At 36.9% G+C, this 16,826-nt stretch overlaps 1 protein-coding gene across 1 annotated transcript in view; it reads left to right on the top strand.

Moving 5' to 3' along the window:
• SLF1 (SMC5-SMC6 complex localization factor 1) overlaps positions 1–11,066 on the top strand; it is a 38,505-nt gene extending 27,439 nt beyond the window's left edge. The window contains 7 exon segments of the mRNA XM_032441225.1: positions 370–517; positions 2,256–2,410; positions 4,395–4,541; positions 5,029–5,161; positions 7,239–7,331; positions 7,688–7,870; positions 10,221–11,066. Of these exon segments, the coding sequence (XP_032297116.1) occupies positions 370–517; positions 2,256–2,410; positions 4,395–4,541; positions 5,029–5,161; positions 7,239–7,331; positions 7,688–7,870; positions 10,221–10,693 (1,332 nt within the window). The 3' untranslated portion in view covers positions 10,694–11,066.
• Positions 11,067–16,826: the final 5,760 nt, after the last annotated feature.

The raw sequence follows: 16,826 nt of genomic DNA, 5'->3' as shown, positions 1-16,826 counted from the left end.
GCCAGGCTCCTTTTTAGTACAGGTGCAAGAGGTTAATCACAACAGGACTTTGATTTTGTGTTGTTAACTTCAGGAAAAGAGAATCTTGATAGAATGAGGAGGATAAGATCTCTGTAATTTGCATGGTGTTTTAGAAAATAACTAGTATTTCTCCAAATCACTGATGCGGCTTCAATGAAATAATTAGTTTTGTTGACCTGATTTCAGCAGTTGGCTTTTGAGCAGAAAAAGAAATGCCAGTGAAGAAGTGATATGACAACACAGTGGGCTTTTATCTGAAGATGTTTTCTGGTGTTATTACTGTTACATTATCAGCATGAATTTACTGTACAGTACTGGTCCATAGATACTCTTTTCTTTCCCTTTTAGGCTTTCAGACATGAAATAGCTTGTCTATTAAATGCAATTCTTGGAACCGTAGTGGATTATTGGATCGTCTCAGGTTTGCTTATGGACAGAAATGTGTTTCATCAAATAGCTGATGATTTAGCACACTACATTGTCATTGCCTGCGATGGTGAGTGTTTGAAATGCATCTGAGAATCTTTGAATCAAATATACTCAAGAAGGCCTAAATTAAAACTCCTAGTTTGCATTCAGGTTATATTGTTCTTTCTTTTGCAGCCATGCCATTGTGCAGAGTGATGCATGTGTGTGCAGGAAACTGCCTGGTTGTGTGTACATCTTTGCGTATGTGGCAGGTTGTGTGTCTCTTCCAAGCAAAGACCAAATAGCACTGCTTTCTGATTAAAGTCCTTTTAAATAAATCTCTATAGATATTAATGTAAAATAGAGACAAGGTTAAACATTATGCTAGATAAAAATAAATGTCACGACTCTGAATGGCATATTCACTGCAGTATCTGTTGTTTCAGCATGTAGAGAAGAGGAACTCAAGTGGACCAAGAAATAATGTTAGAAAAATGACTCAGTGTTTCCTATTACATATTCAAAATACATTTCCATGTTTTGTTTTGTTTTTAATTAGAAAACGTTTGGAAAACTGTAACTCAACTTATTTACCCCTGTATCCTGATTTCAGTCATTATTTTCTCTAGAAGCATGGGTAGGCTTCATTTTGAGCACTGGTGCTTCTACTTGGGCACTTGAAAAGATTTGTCCTGAACAAAACTAAACTAAAATCTTAGTCTCTAGCCAAATAGTTCCATTCTGGTCTTTCTTAGGGAACATTATAACTATTCTCTGGCACATTATAATGTGCCTTAGATTAAAAGCAACAACAGAAAAACAATAGGTCAGTTGGACTTTATAGTATTTAAATCAATGGGATTTTTAGTTCTATAGCTTCTGCAGTATCTCTAGGACTTTCTAGCTTTAATATATTATGAAAAATCTTGTGAATAAATTTTGGTATTAACTTTCTCACTTTCTTGCTTACAAAACAGTGTTTCTATGTACGTCTTCATCAGTTCAGAGTATTCATGGAAACAACATTCATAGTCAGGATATAAAGAATAAAAATTACTATACTAATTGGTGATCTCTACAGCTTGGACAATAGGACTTATGAAAAATTATAGCAGAATTCTTGTAAGATACTATCAGTTTGGAGTAGCAGTTGTTCTTCCATTTCGCTGTGTTAGTTGATAAGCTCCTGTGTGAGCATTTCTCATAAGTCTAACACTACAGCAATGCAGTGTGCTTCAGAACCACCATTCGTTCTCTAAAAAACAAAGCAAAACAAAGCAAAAGAAAAAAAAAAAAAAAGAGATAGACCAAGATAAACCTGATGATAGGGTATATCTGAAAAATGTTGGGAATTTTGCGCAAGGTCACTTTTAATACAGAATTCCTCTGCATAAGTTAAACTTTTTTTGTTACATATTTTTTACCTGACTTGTGTTTGTATTATGTCTTGTGAAATTTTAAATTAAATCACTTGCATAATTTCACTGAATGAATAATAATGAATAATCTCAAAATCAAGCTGAAACTTTTAAAATACTGGATTTTGAGTGTTTTTTTTAAAGTGTTTGACGCTGTAAAAGTGTTTCTTTGCTATTTTCTTCAAATGCACAAATAAGATGAATGTTCTAAGTAGTTTGTCTTCTTAGGTGATGGATAAATCTGTTTTAATAAGATTTTGTGCTATTGTGGTAAATTTCATGGAGAATAACTTACAGATCTGCAACAGAAGAATTAAAAATCACTCAGAGATATATTTCTAGACAACTATACATGTACAGGTTTGTATATTCTGATTTTAAGACTCTTCCTCTTCTCTTTGGCTATTCATTTTTCCAGATGTTTCAATACGTGATTTAAAGCGTTCATTTGTTCCATACCGTCCCCCTGGCTTCAAATGTTTGTTGCTGAAGCAGTTTTTAAAAAAATGTGTTTACAGAGGAATGTAACTATTTCTTCAGAACCTCTTTCTCTTCAGAAAATAGTAAGTAACTCTTACACTTCTTAATACCTGGGCACTTCAATAGAATAGATTAATTAAAGTATTGGAAGGTATCTTTCTTTGTGGTGTAAAATCATTTTCACTGCATGTGTATGCTTCCACTTGGTAGGAATGGCTGCATTTGTGTTTCCTTTTTGCCTGAGGGCAGGGTTCAAAACAGTGGTTAAATTTTCTTGTTAAGGGATTGGTAACACGTTGTAAAATTAATCTGTTTATGTGCAACTATCATGAGAAGTCAAAATTAAAGATTTTTAAAGTAATCTTTCATGTGAACCATTTGTCACAATATTACATTTGTAGTTAAGGAAAATGCAAAATATTGTATAGTTTTTCAGTGATATTTTTTCCTTCGGATGGTTTGAAGAGGTGACAGTTTATTATTTTGCTGCTAGGGGTTATCTGATTATTCTGTAATTCTGAAATACATTATATTGCTATGAATCTGTCCTCTTAAAGACTTTCTCCTACTTGTAGACTTTATCTTGCCTTTAAGTTACCAACTGCGATAGCTTATTTGGAAATACAGGTTGAATTTTGCGGACCCACTGTTACTGGCAGGAAGACTGTCACAAGTCAGGGACACCACACAGGAATGTCATGACCTAATTTGGAGCCACTCTGCAATAGCCTTAATAGTGAAGACTGATGAGAATAGGAAATTCATAACTTGATATATGACCCAAAATTGTATAGATAAGGTCAAAGAAGACAAAGTTATACTGTATAAACTACTCCATATACTAAGTTTTTCTCAAACTTTACAGGAATTTTATTCTTAAACAGAGAATTATTGCTTATTAGAATCAACAGAATAGTCCAAGGTTGGGAAAATACCTAGAAGATCAATTCTAGTCAACCATTATATAGAAAGTTGCACATTAAAAAGAATCACGAGCAAGGCGCAAGACATATCAGAATTTTTAAGAAATAACCAACAAGATCTGGTATTTAACAAATATTGTCAACATAAACACAGCAGCAATCACTGTATTTGGCGTATTGCCATGAATATTGATCACTCTGCTTCTACTTGAAAAAAAATTGTTTTAGAGCTTTAAAAAATTGCATGTGATTTTTGTGGCTTTCCTTAACAAAACAATTCTTTCATTCTTGCTCCATACAATAAATATCAACTATGGTCCAATTTCGTACACTCTTGTCACACAGCATCTTATCAACTATAATTTTCAGTATGTTCAGAGAGTGCTTTCCTATTTGCCTATTGGTAATTGTATAGCGGCAGGTTAAGAGTCCCTCTACAGCAAGTGACTTGCAGAATCGTGGGTAATCTGTTAAATACTCAAAGCTTTCTTTAATGATCACATACAATGACTGTATAATTATTTGAATGAATTCCCGTCACTGGACCATGCAAAAAACTTGCATGACTTTTTAAAAAGAGCTGTAAGGTTGGGTTGAAAGCTCTGTATTTCTAGACAGAAGCTGAAACTTCTACAAAGAGCACTGTAGAGCTAACTAACTAGCTTATGCCTTCCAAGTGGTCAAGAAGCTTATTCCAATTCCCAGTTTAGAAGGGTTGAAGGAGGGGAGTAATTCTTTGCCAGATTGCTCCTTGGGTTTTTCTTTGTGGACTGGGAGAGGAAAGCTTGTACATACTTCCATTAAGTAGCTTAGAATCAGTTAGCTTTGCTTCAGTCTTATGTCCAGCTGAAGAGACGAAAATCTCAGCTATGGAAAAAAAGGAGATGTAAAATTTTCCATTTTCTAGGCTCTTCGTTTACCACTGAGGCCAGCTTACAGGAGTGAATTACAGCAATAGTTAAAACAAGTATTACAGAGATTACATTAAGCAACCTGTATGTGCTAGATCCTTACAAGTCATGTAAGGGTCATGTTTTATAAAAAAAGGGTGCAACAGGGCGTGGGTGGTAGATGACTGATTTATAAGAAGTACAGCAAAAAAGACTACGTTACAAAGTCACTGAAAATGTTACTTTTGCAACAGGTCGGTCCCTATTTTCTTGCTTTGCAAGAGGTGGGGATATGTGAGACAAGAAAAATTCACAAAGCAAAGAAAATAGGGCATTGGCCATGCCCTGCATCTCAGAAGGCATTACAGATGCTAAATGGTGATGAGCAGAACCAAGTCAAAGTGCTGCCCTGATCTACCGTAAAGTAATGCCTATAACATCACCAGTTTTATTCTGCTTTGGGGGACAGCTTCTGACCGACACATTTCTTTGAACTTTATATGACCTGTTTTGTTGTCTGCAAATTTACTGCAACTTGACAGAAAGCTCAAGTTTTAAACCTATAACAACCTCTGGGCTGGGATTCCCCCTTCTGTCCCATCCTCCATGTCTCAATTTACGCAAATAAAAGTAGTTATATTTTCCTAATATTTGATGTAAAGGGATACATAGGTAAGTTGGACAATCCACAAAATTACCTTTTAAAAAAGTTTAATATAGACAATTTGCTTTTATTGCTGGATTAAATACGGTTATAATTAAGTTACATGGAAGTGTCATTAGGACATTTTAGAAATAACTCTGAAACACATAGATCTAAGTATTGATGCTTAATATACTTTAAAAGCATTAAGTATGTACACATAAGATATGAAATAGTGATTTTAGATGTGTCTCCTTATCTTTCTTTTCTGAGACAGTAAGTGCCGTACAAGGAAGAGAGCTAAGGCTTCAGACAGCAAAGAGAATTGTTCCCTCTTGGGCTGAAGAGGTGGGATTTTTGCAGGAGAAATGCTAAAAGGTATTATATATATCTGATTTATGTTAGAGACTTTATATGGTTAGAATTGATGGTTTCAGATTTAAAAATCTTGACCTTACGAATGCTGGCTAAAAATGATGGCTTATGTCCAATAATTATTTTCTTATGGTCCTTTTTTAATGTCTGTTTGGAAGGAGGAATTGCATATATGGTGGAATAAAGCTGCCTTCTTCGTTCCCCTCCCCCCCCAGATATTAAATACAGTGTACAGCTTGTGTGAGCTCATTCTAGTCTTGCCCGTCTTACTTTGCTAATCCACCTCAACCTGTGCTTGGTAGGATCAACGTCTTCTGATTGCTTTGAAAGTAATTCGGTCTTCACCGCTTTCAGTCCTAGACATTTTGTGAACAAAGACTGAGGAGTATGCTATGTTACATAGCTGTGTTAAGCATATGGACTGTTTTCTTCCAGGCATTCAGCCCAGACTATGAAAGGCATTTGGCTTTTGTCTTAGCTATACTGGAACCCAAGTACCTAAGGAATAAAACAGCACTGCAGTAATTCATTCAGTTGCTACTTATTTACACAAATCTAATAAATTGTGCTTTTATGTGAGGCTTTACCCCAACAGAATGACTCGTTAGGACTACTTTTTCTCATCTTTATCATCAGAAATGTAGCTATGTCACTTAAAACACAGCTATATGAATCATGACACTCAGGCTTAGAAAAATCTGGCAAAAGCAACCTTTACGGATTTGTGATTATTTATTATATATTATTTATATTATATTGATAATCAGAATTGTATCAGAAACACTGAAGGAGGAAAAAAAACCTCACTCTCTTTTGGGATTTAAGAGCGCTTCAGTAACAGAGCCAGACCATGCATTTTTAAAATTGGTTCGCTTTTTCTTTATTGCTTTTGCAAGTAAAATTGATGTGAATTATTACAGGCTGACTTCTGGAAAGAAAAGTGTGCTGAAGGACTATGGCATAGAAGCAAAAAATAAAAAATAAAAATAAAATGAAAAGCTTTTTTTTTCTGTTCTTTCCCTGCCAAAATTTAAGTAGTTGTCTACTGTTGAAAGAACATGTATGAAGTTGAGAGATTTATATAATGAAGGTATTAATATAACAAAAATACACCTGTGTTAAATCTTACTTGCAAATGCTAAGGGATTTACCCTGAGATATGTTTTGTCATTTCTAAGATGTTTGTTGCATCATGTCTTGTTCATCCTGATCAAGATTCTTCTCTGGCTCTTGTTCGAAGATCTAATCTGTGGTGAAAGCAAAACAGTGTTCAGAATGGGTCTGAACTTTTTATCATGCGGAGTCTGATGGTGTCTTTACATACAAGCAGCAGTTCTCAGTTTCTTGCTGTTCAATTTTTCACACTTCAGCATTATGTAATACTGAGGCTTGGGATTATTATTATTTTTTTTTTTTTCAGAGGACTTTCTTTTTATTATTATTATTAGGACCCCTTCATTTATTTCTCCCTCTTTCCCCCCTCCCTTGTTACTGTAGCCAAGTCAGACAGCCTATTGAGAAACAGCAACCATCTGTTAACGGATTTGAAGTTCTGAATTATACTTGAGTGTGTAGAGGCACTCGTGCCTATCCAGAAACATTCATTTGAATTAAGCTATAAATGCTGTGTAAAAAGAACCATACATTTTAACGTAGGTTCATGAATAAATTTAAGGGAGGGCAACTGCACTCTAAAGTTTTATTGCTTCAAAACCCAGTATTTTTGGTGTTCTGTGATCACTTGGTGCTTTTATAGTGTGATTGAAGCTTTAAACCTTGAACTGGGGGGGATATAATTCCTGTGTTAAACCATTTGCAGTACAGTTTCATTTCTGGATCTCTGGTGGAACAGAAGCTCTGTGGGTTGTTGTTTTTTTTTTTTTCCTTTTACTTCTTTTTTTTTTTTTTTTTTTTTTTTTTTGAATTTTCTCAAAAGATGGTTAAACAGCATAAAGGAAAATCTTACTCATTATTGAATTTTCTGGCATATAGCCAGGACTCCTAGTTCCAAGCACTTTGATTATTTTCTTTAGTTGCTATCTTGCCTAGTCTAGTGTAATCTATTAATTTTTTATGGTAGGACAGACAGCCCTGCATGTAGCTTGCAAAAGAAACAAAGTGGAGAGATTGATTCAGCTTCTCTCTTCCCCTGGAACAGACATTAATTCTAAAGGTAAGTTACTCATTTTCTCTACAGAACTAAGAAATTAAGCCAGATAAAGAACTGTGTTAATGTACTTCTGGGAATAAAGTTTGCAAACACTGCCTGTATTATTCTAAATAACACAAATTAAGGACTTCATGCCAGAAATGACTGGAAGGTTAATTTGTAGCTGAGATGTGATTTAACGTCACGTTTTCTATCAATTTTTTAAAAGAGCAGTTAATTTTTATCAGATGCTTTTCAGTTTACCACTCTGACCATGGTGAATACTAAAAAGTAAACTGTATTTCTGTCTAATGAATTACATTATTAACATTTTAATACTACTTCTGCTGTTTTAAAACTTCCCTTGATTTATAATTCAGACTATGCTGGCTGGACGCCTTTGCATGAAGCCTGTAACCATGGCAGCACAGTGTGTGTCAGTGAAATTTTGCAGCGTTGTCCAGAGGTAGACCTGCTCAGTCAAGTGGACGGGGTGACTCCTTTGCATGATGCACTGTCAAATGGACATATAGAAATTGGCAAGCTACTGCTTCAGCATGGGGGTGAGTGCATTTATGCTAACCTGGCTTAGGGAAATAACCCTGTTCTGAAGGCATGTGAAGTTTGTGGTTCTTTGGCTAATAGATATGTAAAATAAAGTGTTAATATGAAATATTTATTTTAAAATATTTTCAAGCCAAGCAATCGTGGCCACAATACAAATATTACTGTTCTTACACCTATCTTGATCAGCTGAATGTGAAATTAATGAGGGATTTCACTTCTTTTTCCAACGTGGTAATGTTTTTATTCTGCATTTTATTTAGTTTGCATTGTAACTATTATCTTAAGTAACTAATGAAGATTACCTAGTAACCAAGCAAAGCTAAGGATTTTCTTTTATTTTGACCTATTTTTACCATAATGCAAAAATAGATCAGAAAATCTCTATGTAACCACATATTTCAATATAAAGTTATTCAGCATTTACGAAAATTAATGTGATGGTCCTGGAAGAACACAATTTGCTTGGTAATTAGGTTAAGAAGGGGGTCTGTATTGTAATTGTGATAACTGCTGTTTAGGGATAATAGTGGGAGGGATGTGTGAGTTTCTAAGAAAAATACATTTTCCCTTAGGCTGACACATGGTAAATATTTTTAAGAATATGTTTTGTTCAGTGATGGGAAACTTGTTGTATCTCATTTTGGAATATCTTGCATCAAAATAGTTTACATTTTTTGTTTTTAAAAAATGAAAGATTCATCTTGGATATCAGCTCTTTTTTAAATTTGTTTATTAAAATGACAATTTGCACTATCTTTACTCTTGACCTACTGTGTCAATTTAAATTCTTTGCTTGATATGCCTAGTCTTAACTTTTTTCAATAAGGATAATTCTATTTGTAGCCTTAAGGTAAAATAGCACACTGTATTTAGATGGCCTATTACTTAATTAAGCTACAGAAACAAAATTTTATTTCATTCTTGGCATACGACCCTTTGTATTTTCAGTCTTCTCCTGCCCCCTAAAGGCTATTTCTGTCTGTTTGCAAGCACTGGCTTGTGATCGATACATTCCTTTGCAGTTCTACCTCTCTGTGTTTGCTGAGCTTGAGTTCTGGAGCTCCCAGGTGTTTTATGTGTCTACTGAACCATGCATCTGACATGCCAAGCCAATACCTGGGCTCAGTTCCATCGGTCTAAGTGATGCAATAGCCAATACTGCTGTAAGCCCAGCTCCTCAATTGGAAGTGGCATTGCACTGACAGATGTGCATTTTTCCTAGGCTATTGTGAGGAATAGGTTGCAGATGATCCTGTTGTCCTAAGGGAAGAGCTCTACTTGCACTTGCATTCATCAAAATTTTCTGGCAACTATAAAGCTGCATTCACCCTATCTTTGCCTTTGTTGCACTATGGGTTTTGGCCTGTCTAGTAGCTGACAAGACTATGGTGGAAGGCATATTACCCTTTTAGTCCATATTTAGTCAGCTCAGTAATTTAGAGTACATCTCTGCAATAGTTTATTCCATTGCTTTCCCTAAAGAAGTCCCTAAGTTGCAAAAGTTATGTTTTATGTATGTGGGTTTTTTATATCAATGTGGCTTCAATCCTAGCAAAGCTAAGACCTCTAATACAGATACATTGTGCACTGAATTACCCTTAGTAATTAAATTACATTTCTGAAAACATACAAAGTCATAAAATTGCATCATTACTTTAGCACAGTAATCCAGATCTGCATAAGCAGATTTATGTTGTTTTCACCTTTGAAAAGCACCACCTAAAGCTACAGTGCTTCAGCCCACTTCATTTTTTTTAGGTGGCTTTCCTTAAACTTACAAGATGTACGTAAACTGTTTAAGTAATAACAGCTCCATTGTACTAATAAACAGGAAATGCTGAAAGAATTTAATCTGAACAAGTAAAACATGTCTCATTTTCTTACTTTAAAGCTACTTATTATTATTAACTTTCCGACAGTGTCAGCAAATAACTTAAAACTGTGAAATGCTTGATGATTATGTGCATCAGTAATAACATTAACTGACTTTTTACATATTCCATGTATTGCAACTTGAAATTTTAGGATATGATAGATTTGAACTTCTTTTCAGTTTCAGATAGTAATCCTTCATTTTCAGCATAGCAAAACCAAGGAAAAATTAAAATTAAAATTAAAAAGAAAATTAAAACAATGTTATAAACAAACTGTTTTTCTCTGCATATTCTAGATTGTGTTGCTAATGTCTATGTCATCTGTTGAATCAACATAACTTAGTACGAAAAGGAATGTAAAGAGACTCCTAGTTTCTAGCAAAAAAAACTTCACCAACCCAAAACACTAACGTCTTGCTCAGCTGCCAAATAGAACACTCTATTATTAATAATATTTGTATTTTTCCTGCAGGACCAGTCCTTCTACAGCATAGGGACTCCAATGGAAAATTCCCCCTGGATTATGTTCAGTCCCTCCAAGTAAAACAAGAACTTCTGAACATTGTTCTTCCAGAAGAGAAAATTGAAAGCTTCTATGAACGTACAGAAAAAGATTTGAGCAGTCAGCAAGAAGAGTTGTGGTTGACTTTATTTAACAAGATGCTGCTTAATTTTTGTTCTGTTTATAATCTGTTTTCACCTTTAACACTCAGCAAGGTAGCTCTTTCAGATACGCTTCTAGTAATGACTGCTGATAAGATGAAAGGTACATTTCCTGCACACTGGTTAGTAGATACATACTTTAAAGAGCTAGAAACTTTTCAAAAGCTACCACAGTTTATTGAAGAGGTATCTGCATGCATGAGTGCTTTTCCTGGAGAACAGATGAAGGCTTTATTAGCAACTCTGGAATCTGTAGTAAAGGCAAATCAGCTATTTGCTTAAATCTTTTCCATAGGTAGCTTCCATAGGTAGTTACATTGGTTAAATCATGACTACTAATCTGCAATATTTGGTTGATACTTCTTCTGGTAACTGAGGTACAGATTTTACAGCTATGAATGTTATTATCACCCATTACATCAATACTTTCTTCTAGTGGGACCTGGAAGTCAGATGCATTGATTCAGTGCAAATTTTAGGCAAAATCTGTCCACTCACACAACACTTTCTAATTGTCAGACATCTCTGGATGTGCGACAGTACTTCAAGAGGTGCTGTGTTGTTATAATCTTCTGTTTTGTAAATATTTGCCACCAGTCTCATGCCATAGTTCTGTAAAATTAAAAACAGAGATAATAAAATTGTGTTTACAGGATCGGTGTACTTGCATTTCTCTTGTCTTTGTTAGTTTGTTAGTACACAAAGATGCTCCAGGGCACTAATGGTCACATTTGTTTATGCAAACCAACTTGAGGAGTCCAGCCCAGACGTTTGGATTTTATTTGGCATTCCAGTGGATGTCACTGACTGGATCTTTACCATGACCAGTACATCTTCCCTCCTCCTAAGACAGTGATGCTGTAAAGGACCAAATGCACCTTCAGCATGAGTAATGATGTCACTAGCTCTGCTCTGACTCATGCTGGCCTGCAGTGATGATAAATCCTGTACATTGGCAGTGCATAAAGTCATCTTGGTAAAACCCCTGGGATTCCTCCAGTTCAGATGCTGGTAGCAGTAGTGTTATAAATCTAGCTGTGTTGGCGGGGGAATTTACTAAGGATTAGACAAGACAGTATGAATATGTACTGGGCATCAGATTCTGACACTAAGTATGAATCTCCTTAAAAAATTACAGCCGATTTAATGTGAGAATTTTGTTCTCCGTTTTGTGAATACATGCAAACTACACATGATAAATCCTCTAAACTAATCCTCTAACCTAATTTAGCATTGTATGCTACATATTCTATCAGATGGTCCTTTTAATTAAGAAATAGAGAAAATCCTGTGCTGTTCTTGAAAGGTATTGAGGCTCCTGCAGCAGCTGAGCTGTGTAATTGTGCTGCATGAGGTTGGGGGTGTGGAAGAGTTGTGTATTTTGGAGAGCTCTTGTCACAGTTATACTGCAATGACCATCCTTCCCACTCTGCATCTTTGTAGAGATCTGGTCCAAATGTAGTTCAGACTAGAATCTGAGAAGATGCACTTCTAGTGGAAGATAAGCTTTTCCCTTCCTAAGAAAGAGAAGAAAATGCTGCTTTAGAATAAGGACAACTGATTTTATTTCTTCTAATGGATTCAGTACAAGATCAGGAATAATTCAAAATCTTAGCCTTCAAAAGGAAGGTACTAATTAGCGATGTTTCCAGTTCTTGTATAGTAGCAATTTATAACATTAAGAACCTTAAAAGAAAGGGTGTGGATAATAGCTGCTTCTGAAATTGATGTTGCTTGACTAGGGGGAATAAGTTACATTGATGCAGCTGGCTCGCAGCGCATTAAAACTTCCATTTAGCCTTTCTGCAGCAGAGATATATGATCTCACAGCAATTAATCTGCTGAAGATGCTCAGACTGGGTTGGTCTTCAAACCAGACCTTCTTTACAAATGTTCAGTATTTATTAATGACCGATTATTATTTTTATGTGTGCATGCAGAACAGTCTGCGCTGGTAGAATAGAGGGCCAGTTCATACTGAATTTGTTTCTGTTTGTTCCCTTTTGCGTTTCCTATAGTGAAAGGGTTGGAGTGAGCAAACAACACTCAAAAAGTTCTGTGTGAGGTGATCTAATAACAAACTTTTAGTATTTCCTGTTGTAGAATGTGATGAAAGAAACACTTGCACATACTTTGTGAGGAATGCAAAGTATGCCAGCCATATTAAAGTTTTCTCTTAATATCTTAGATATTTCTCTTAATATCTTAGATTTTCCACATCTAACTAACTTACATTGATGTACAATATCAGTCTTTCATTTCATATCATTCATGGTAGCATTATTTTCCCCTTATGTTCTCTCAGTTTGAGTAAGGATCATCTGTTATGCTCTTCACGTCGGTCAGTTTTATGCATATTCAGTTTTAAGTATAATCATATTTGCAGACTCCATGTCCTTGAAAAATCTTAAGTATTTCTCTGTCATATTTGACATAAGGTTGTGTGCTTCATCTCATTTATTAGAGAGCACCTATTCTCTTTCAGAGTAGCGGGTTTTATGTTAAGTCATGATCACAGTGAAGTGAGCTCTATTAAATGATTAAACTGTCCCCTTTTAAAATCCCTCCATGTTTTGCAAGCCAGGATTCTTCACAAGAGTCCATACTCAGACAACCTCACTATCTTAGGCCCTCAGTAAGTTCCTCTACATCCACCTGCAGCTTACAGCTGCAGAAGAGCTTTGTTACATGTACAGATACCAAGTACTGCCCAGAGTGGTTGTTGGCTTGTTGGCATCATGATGCTTGGTAAAAGCAAAATTGGGTGCAGCACACTGTGATATGCAGTCAGGAATTAGAGTGGCATGCAGAGCTGTTGCTAAAGCCTCAGAACTTGCCAAAAGAAAGAGTAGAAATACACCAAATTTCAGTATTCTAGCTTCTCTGACACATACCTTTTGTTTCACAGCACTGGCACTACTGAACACAAGTGTATTAAAGATGAAGTTTGTGTTCAGAGAGTGCAAAGACTTTTTCCTGAGTGTTTCTTACATTTCACAACGTGGCTCATAGCAAAGAAATGAGAAAAGATGACATACAAACAGTGCCCCTGTGTTTTGCTGCTGTTTAATTCTTTTTTAGAAACAAAGCTTCAGTCACACAGCTTAAATATTGCTGTGGTTTTGATACCCATTGAAAGTTTCTGATTGAAAAGCATCTCAGAGTTCAGTGCCAGAGCTTCCATCTTCAAGTTGTATATTAGGAAGAATTTCTTCTCCAGAAGAGTGATGATGCATTGGCACAGGTCACCAAGGGGAGTGGAAGAGTCATCATCTCTGGTGGTGTTCAAGAACAATGTGGATGTGGCACTGAGGGACGTGGTCAGTGGGTGTGGTGGGGATGGATGGACCATTGAACTAAATGATCTTACTGGTCTGTTCCAACCTTAATCATTCTGTGATTCTGTGATTCTTTAACGTAATTTCCAACAGTGCTGAAGCTCTTTCCTACATCACGTTGCTAAATTTCTGCATTGACAAAGGGCTGTTCCATCAACACCTCTTCATTTTCTGGCTTCATGGAAAATTTTTGGGTTTTTTTATTTTTTTAGGGACTGATCAGATCTGTCAGTGTGAGTGGCCATTTCATCACCTCCTGCACTGTATGGAAATCTAAATGCAAATGGCTATGTTTGATCCATTGGTGGAACAATATGCCGGTCCCAGAGCCAACCCCATCAGAATAGCGTGGGAACATTTCATGTTTGGTGATTATTCCCCTCTGAATGCTCTTTAAAATCTGTCAGATAGGTAACTGCTGTTTTTAATCTGTTAAAGCATACATTAAATAATCCGTTACTGTATTAATCACCAAAGTGTAATACACAAAGATCTTTACAAGTCCATAAATCTGTCATCATGCTCACAGGGATGTGAAATGATGCTTCTTCAGGAAAACTGATCTAAGAATTGCACTTAGCCAAACATTCGGTGCTGCTGTCAGATGAAGATTGTGCAAATGCACCCAATTCATCAACCAATCTCTGTGAAGAAAAAAATTACGGACTCAGGATGGCCTGAGAAGTGGCTTTAAGTCAGGATATTAAGAGCTACTTTGATAGCAGCAAGTTCTAGGAATGCAGAAGCCTTTGCTGGACAAAAGTTTGACCCGAGGACTGCTGAGCAGTGCGTTCTATGGGCAGGGAGACCTGTGGGCAGGCAGAAGGTGAAGGGGTTAGCTGCAGATCAATCAGTGCTCCACAGAGGGCTTCTTATCTGCTAACCTGTGCTGGGGGAGAATGATTGAATTTCTGCAGAAATAATCAGAAATGTTAAAAAGTGATACCTCTGATAATAATATGCATTTAAAAGGTAAATCAGACTGTTGTCAGCTTTTCACAACATCGGGAATTATGATTGCTGCCCACGGCCAAAGGGACTGCTGGGAAGAGAGCAAAGGATGGAGAAAACAGAGCCAGAGCACTGCACTGCTGTCTGGCTAGGAAACCCACACCCAGCTCCCCAGGGCTCTTTTAATACAACTTTCATTAATCTTTAAGGATGGCCATCTTAGTGATGCTAGGAACTTGTCATTAGTCTTGAATGCAAGTGAAAGTCAAAACAGCAGAGGAACGATCAGTCAGCTTGTACACATGGTTGGGAGCGCTGACACGGGGAGGTGTGCCTTTGTGGCTTGTCACCTGTGCGCTGTTGAAGTCTAATTAATCTGATTCTTGTCTTACCTAGACGAGCTTGTACAAATTTGCTAAATGTCACCACTTTTCAGCAGAATTTTGTGAAGAAAGGCTCATCTTTGTTCAGCTGCCAGAACATCACGTTGGTCTTTAAAGTAAAACAGGGTGGATCTAAATATGACCATCCATATACTGACACATCCGTAACCAACAGTCCTGCTGAAAATCCAGGCAAGGCATAGCTAATTTTTTATTTATTATTTTTCAAATAAAAACTGGATTAATCTAAAAATATCTATTTTAAGAAATAAATAAATCCTAAAGCCACAGATTTAAGTTACACAGCTTGCTGGCTTAGTATTTTCTTTCACTGCCTGTTTAGTCTTAAAACCAGGCAGATCCCATTTCTCACTGATGCTTCAGCTCTGTTATTGATGAGCTGCCACACTCCCTACCCCAGCATGTGCACACTGCTGGCAGCTGGCTCTGAGCACTGACACGAGCTGCAGGCAGGAGTTGGGCAGTGGCTGCCAGAGTGTATCTCAGTGGGACAAACTGTCTTCAGTGCCTCCTAAACTACTGGAGATGGGACTTTGAATGGGTGCCCTGTGGGTTGATGATGGCATATCTTCTCTATCAATCAGTCAGCCCCTCCTGAGTTCTGGAGTGCTCATAGAACACAAAGAATTGCTTATTCTCTGGTAGCCTTCTCAGAGATGCCATGATCCCTGGTTTCCCGTTGTGTCCCCAGAGTAGATACCTGTGACAGACTCCATTCAGAGAGCAAGGGAGGATTGTGCATCCCCTTTGAGGCCATGCATAGACACAAATCTCCACACACCAGAGCATCCACTGAAGGGAGTTTGTGCTCCTTACTCCCAAAGGGTGCACCTGCGCACTCCTGACTCTGCAACACTCATAAAAAGCACACAGCTATTTGCTGGCTTCCAGATGTGTGCTGAACCAGCATTTTACATGTTCATAGCCTTCTCATTCCACCACTCAAAAGAGACTTGTTGCTGAAGAGATGGTATTCATGCTAACAAAGGTTGGCAGTGCCAAACTGCTAAATCCAATTGCTTTCAATGCTGAACATAGGAACAATGCATTATTTTTAAAGCACATTATTTGGAAATATGTAAGAATCTGTATGGATTTTCCACCATTTAATTTAGCTAATGAGAGAACTGAGTTGCACGGGCTTTCCGCAGTACATGGACATGCAGTTCAGTACAGAGTGGAAGGTGCACACCATTGAGACAAAAAGAGAGTTTAACGTCGGCACCTGCCACCTCTCAGTTACAGCTCTGCTCTCCCAGGTTCACCTGCAGCTCCAGGATTGCACACAGCAGTCATGGCTCCCCACATCCTCAGCTTGCACTGGAGACAAATTCACTGCCTGTCTCCAGATCCGCTCAGCTCTTCCTTTGCTATATCACAGCTTAAATCAAAAGGTAAACAGAATATCTGGCTTCAAACTTAATTGCATTTCAAAATGTTGGCATGAAGTGCATCAACTTCAAAAATTTCTTTCTTTTTACATTGCTGCTATTTTCACTTTGGTCAAAATGCAGCTTCTGCATTGTGCTGTAGAGAAGCCCACAGAGCTACACTTAGTTATAAGCTGCAGTCATGAACCAAGGATTGCAGACTGTGCAGTGGCAACCACTTTTCCACCATGGAGAATTCATCACTGCAGCTCCCTCCCACCCACACTTTGATACAATTACTGGTTTTAAATACAACGCTCCACAAACTATAGGTTATATGCTTTCCTATGGT

Source organism: Coturnix japonica, chromosome Z, assembly GCF_001577835.2.
Source record: "Coturnix japonica isolate 7356 chromosome Z, Coturnix japonica 2.1, whole genome shotgun sequence".
Classification (NCBI taxonomy): domain Eukaryota; kingdom Metazoa; phylum Chordata; class Aves; order Galliformes; family Phasianidae; genus Coturnix; species Coturnix japonica.
This window is presented reverse-complemented; position numbering and strand designations above follow the sequence as displayed.